Below are 5,064 nucleotides of genomic sequence, written 5' to 3'. Positions count from 1 at the left end.
GGTTATGAAGAAACCTTTCCTATTTCTGTAGGGCCTTTCTTGCGTCTCGGGAACAAACCTCCACGAAACGGTGCCGGAGCGGGGCAGCGGGAGGGGTGCTCGGCGCTGACGAACACCGCGGCGAGCGGGTCGACATCCCTACAGAGAATAAAGTTCTTCTTTTCTTTTCTTTTTCTTTCCCCCTTTAGGTTCCGGCCCTTTGTGCCGCACATCCCCTTTGATTTCTATGTCGTGAGTAACCCGCTCCTACGGAGCTGTTTGCAGGCAACAGCTACGGGACTTTTCCTTGTTTAAAGATGCATCTTAAAAACCTCGTTTGCTGACTTTGATGCTTTTGACTTCTTTTAGCATAGCCGGAGTAAAGGAGTTCACTGAAAAAGCTGTTGGTTCAGTAACTAACCTGAAATAGATCTTCTATACTGTCTTTGTTTGGAGTACTTGTGTCACACGGGATGACTAGGATGCAGTTGAGTAACAATCACAAATAATAAGTGCCTCAATTGAGGTTTTTCTGCTTTTGAAGGCACCTCACTCACCCAGACCCTCAATTCTGGCAGCTCTCTGTAACACAAACCTCCTGGGTTACTCCGATAGCTGTCACTCACCTGTCAGAAGTTCTCCAGGGTTTTTTTTGCCATGTTGGTCCTCACAGGGACCAACAGCAACACACAATTCCCACCTTTTTACAGGAGGAAATAGTCCCCCTTTACAGACACGTGACTTCCAAGGCAAAAAAGATCACTTACTCTTGCCTTCCAGGCCCTGTGGCTGTAAATGCTGTCAAAGCAACTGAAAAGCTCCAGCATCTCCAAACAAACTCTTAAGGGACTGTAATATAGTTACTAAAAACCCTCTTGATAGAGCCATTCTTAAATTGGATCTGCCCTGTCTCACACCCCATAGTTGCACGGGCAACTGACAGCTCCTCTGCCGTTCCTGAAGACCTGTTGGAGCATGGTGAGAGCGTACGGGCATGAGAGGCAGCTACTCTCCCCCTCCCCTTAGCGTAACGTGCAAGTGAAATTATAAAAGCAACAAGTGAAAAGCACGATGGGGAATCGCAAAGGAAACACTGGAGAATTTAAAAAAAAAATTAATTTTGCTGATGAGTGTGTTGAACTAGTCTTTTTTTCTCGGGAACTGCAGTCTGATCTCTGATCCCATTTCAGTGTGAGATGGCTTTTCCCCGCGTAAAACCTGCCGCCGATGAGACTGCGTTCAGTGAAGCCTTGCTGAAGAGAAATCAAGATCTTGCTCCGACTGCCGCTGAACAGGTTTTGTGCTGAAAATTGCCTTAAATTCTTTGGCTGAATGTTACTGCAGCGTTAGAGAATGAAAGACAGACAGTCCTTCAGAGAGTGTAGTCAGGAGTAGCCATTACTAGCCTAAAAAGTAATTACTTCTTTCTGAAATAAGCACTGCAGTAGAAATATGGGTGGGGTTTCTTGGACAATGATTTTTAAATCTGGTTATTGTATATCTTGCATCAGGGCTGTCTGCATTATGCTGTGCAAGATCAAATTTATTTCAAGTTATACTGGACAACTGACTGGTAACACCACCCCTCTCCGTTTCCTTTTCAGGCTTCTATTCTTTCTCTGGTGACCAAAATAAACAACGTGATTGACAATCTAATTGTAGCACCAGGAACATTTGAAGTGGTGAGTCCAAAAGTGGTGAGCTTGGAAAAAAAGCTACGTGGGGAGATGCTTCAGCACGAGGGATGCTAGTGTTCTAGCTACCAAACCTGGCCCAAAGCAAAGCAGATTAAAGATTCATGCTGACTCCCAGAATCATAGCACATGCATTAAATTCACTAGTTTTTACTTTGCTCTTTCAAACAGCAAATTGAGGAAGTTCGCCAGGTGGGTTCCTACAAGAAGGGCACCATGACGACGGGGCACAACGTGGCCGATCTGGTTGTGATTCTGAAAATTTTACCCACCCGTGAGTATCAGCTGCGCAGCTGCTGATTGAACCACAGCATTCGGCTCTGCTCTAACCACCTCTTCTGCTTCTCCCTAGTGGAAGCTGTGGCAGCCTTGGGAAACAAAGTCGTGGAAAGTCTGAGAGCACAGGACCCCAGCGAAGGTGAGGACGTAAACTGATGCGAGGCAGTTTCCTCTTGAGCTTTGGGGATTGCCTGAAGAGGATGGTGCCCGGCCTGGTGCTGCAGCACCGCTCCCAAGATCCATGGTCTTTCCTGCACTCCTGGGTGCCAGGAAAGTCTTCCAACCCCTCCATGAGGAATTTTTGTTTGTTCTTCCCAGTCCTGACCATGCTGACCAATGAGACCGGCTTTGAGATTAGCTCAGCCGATGCGACGGTGAAGATCCTTATCACCACGGTGCCACCCAATCTTCGCAAGCTGGACCCTGAACTACACCGTGAGAGCCCAGCTTGTTCTGCCCAGCACGTGAATCTTTGGGGTGGAGGGGAGCCAGCTGCCTCCTCACACCCTACTTGCCTTTTGGTTGAAAAAACAGGCATTTCTGCTGCTTTTTTCAGTGGACATCAAAGTGCTGCAAAGCGCCCTGGCTGCCATCAGACACGCTCGCTGGTTCGAGGAGAATGCTTCGCAATCCACGTGAGTTTGGCTTCAGATGGGAACTGCAGCTCTTGAGGCTGTGAAATAATCTCCTTGACAGAGAGCAGGGCGAAAGCCAGGAGGGCTGTTCCTGCAGCAGGAAGGTGCGTGACACTACGAATACTCCTGCTCTCTCTTCCAGGGTGAAGGTCTTAATCCGGCTGCTGAAAGACCTGAGAATTCGATTCCCTGGCTTTGAGCCCCTCACACCCTGGATTCTGGACTTGCTGGTGAGCGCACGAGGGGGAAACGTTGATGGTGTGCCAGACATGCCATAGCTAACTTGTAGCTGCCTGCACGGCCCTGGGCTCCAGCATAAAGCAGCTCCTTGTAGCTTCTGCAGCAGCAGGAGTTGGGATTCTTAGATTTCCTTTGTGGGAAGCAACTCTCATCCTAACTCCCTCTTTCTTTTTTCACCTCTTCAGGGGCACTATGCTGTGATGAACAACCCCACCAGGCAGCCCCTGGCTCTCAACATCGCCTACAGGTCTGTTGCCATTTGCTTTGCTCATGTAAATTCCCGTTGCCATCTCAGTTTTGTACATACCAAATAAAAGCAGTGGCATCTCGGGGCTTGAAGAGACCTGAACTGGAGACAACGTAGATGCCTCACATAGATGTGCTAATTGCAGACTTTCTAGCTGTGTTCCTGCGCTGGAATGGTCTAGTTTCTAACCCAAAATGTCTCATCCTGTAGGCGCTGCCTTCAGATCCTGGCCGCGGGGCTCTTCCTCCCTGGATCTGTTGGTATCACTGATCCCTGCGAGAGCGGAAATTTCAGAGTCCACACCGTTATGACCCTCGAACAGCAGGTGAGCTGCCTCGTCTGCCACAGAAGGGACTAGAACCTGTCCACGCTCTGACTCTTCCCCATCCCCACAGGACATGGTATGCTACACTGCGCAGACGCTCGTCCGGATTCTCTCTCACGGAGGCTACAGGAAAATCCTTGGCCAAGAGGGTGATGCCAGCTGTAAGTGGGGCCGGTACAATGTCGGTGTCTTGGGACTGGTTTTCTGTGTTGCTCCAGAGTTAAGGGCTCCAAGGAGAATTACTAAACCCCAAAGCAGTGGGGAGGCAAAGCTGGCGAGGCAGGGTGTTGCGCTTCCCCCTACCCGTCCTGGGGATGGGGCTTGTCCCTGTTCCTTAAGGTCACCCCGAGCCCCTGTTTTTGCAGACCTGGCTTCCGAAATGTCCACATGGGATGGAGTGATAGTGACGCCTTCTGAGAAGGCTTACGAGAAGCCTCCAGAGAAGAAAGAAGGAGAAGAGGAAGAAGAGAATCAGGAAGAACCCGCTACAGGCGAGGAGGAGGAAAGCATGGAGACGCAGGAATGACTTGCCCCGGTAAAGCCTGTCAGTACTGCTGCCTGGGAGAGGGCAGCTCTGGGCAGGGGAGGGACTGGTCCGGGCTGCCTGCAGCCTACTGCACCCTGCAGCCCCTCTCTCCCCCTGCAGCAGGACCCCCCACTGCCAGGTGCTGCTGGCTGAAGGACGTGAAGAATGAGGCAGAGGACTGAGCCTGTCCTCAGCAAATGCAGACAGCTGACATGACCTGTCCCTTGTACGTGTTTTTATAAGTCACACATTAAAGCGTTCCCCCCTTCCAAGCGCATCCTGTTTCTTTAGGTAGAAGATACACTTTATAGAAGGGGGCCAGAAAAAGGTCTAACAGCAGGAGGGGGTTCCAGAACTTGAAGGACACCAACCTGCTCTATCTGCTGGCAGCATCTGCCTGGCTGCGCTTTCCCCAAGGCACGTCGACGTAAGGCTGCAGCCGTGACATGGGAGCATTACAGACTCACGCTGCCTCACCAGCCCATAAACAACAACATGGTTGCTTTTATTACGGCACCTACAGATCTGGAAATACAACTCGGGGTCCCCTGGTTCCTTCAGCCGCAGCTGCAGAGCTGTAGCCTCACTGTGCAGGACTTCTTGCCCCATCCCATGCTGTCGACGCTGAGGAGAGTGCTGCTACAAATAGGGATACCTGCTCCCCTCGCTCGCGGCCCATTCTGTTTGCTGTCCTTATGGTATCGCACCCATTACCGTCTGGGGTCGCTCCTGTTCAGCTCACAGGGCTGTCGGCACAGCCACGGTGCGAGGCGGATCCGGCCTAACGCTGCAACGGGGGCCTCACTTGCCAGGCAGGCCCTGGGGGTAGCCACCCGCTGCCTCCAGCATGGCCTTCCTCCGCACTGTCTCCTTCTTCCTCCGCACTGTCTCCTTGGCCACGCTGTGTTTCACCCTCCGCAGCCGCTCCTGTGTGACAGAGGCGCAACCATCAGGAGAGACATGGGAGCTGGGATCCCCTAAAACACTGCAGCCCCGGAGTCCCCATGCTGACCTGGGCGTTCTGCAGGATGTTGTTGACCAGCACCACCCTGCGCCGGGCGTTCAGCAGCTTCTTGACATAGGGGTCGAGGTCCAGCGCCACTTTCTGGTCCTCGTTGATGCGGCAGAGCTCTGGGGAG

The 5,064-nt window shown here is 51.8% G+C and overlaps 2 protein-coding genes across 2 annotated transcripts; one reads left to right on the top strand and one right to left on the bottom strand.

Moving 5' to 3' along the window:
- The first annotated feature begins 192 nt into the window (after window positions 1-192).
- On the top strand, window positions 193-3,925 carry ILF2 (interleukin enhancer binding factor 2). The gene is made up of 12 exons (XM_010286150.1): window positions 193-231; window positions 1,170-1,274; window positions 1,584-1,661; window positions 1,845-1,947; window positions 2,026-2,091; window positions 2,271-2,387; window positions 2,509-2,587; window positions 2,730-2,817; window positions 3,013-3,074; window positions 3,285-3,399; window positions 3,470-3,560; window positions 3,765-3,925. Exons 2-12 carry the CDS (start codon window positions 1,176-1,178, stop codon window positions 3,923-3,925), a joined length of 1,059 nt encoding a protein of 352 aa, XP_010284452.1. The 5' UTR covers window positions 193-231; window positions 1,170-1,175.
- Window positions 3,926-4,726: 801 nt separating this feature from the next.
- SNAPIN (SNAP-associated protein) lies at window positions 4,727-5,060 on the bottom strand (the record flags this gene model as incomplete). Its single annotated transcript, XM_010286152.1, has 2 exons — window positions 4,727-4,852; window positions 4,938-5,060. Coding segments are annotated over 2 exons (249 nt in total), but the record flags the coding sequence as incomplete, so codon positions are not given.
- Window positions 5,061-5,064: the final 4 nt, after the last annotated feature.

This window comes from Phaethon lepturus, unplaced genomic scaffold (assembly GCF_000687285.1).
Source record: "Phaethon lepturus isolate BGI_N335 unplaced genomic scaffold, ASM68728v1 scaffold47154, whole genome shotgun sequence".
NCBI lineage: Eukaryota > Metazoa > Chordata > Aves > Phaethontiformes > Phaethontidae > Phaethon > Phaethon lepturus.
This window is presented reverse-complemented; position numbering and strand designations above follow the sequence as displayed.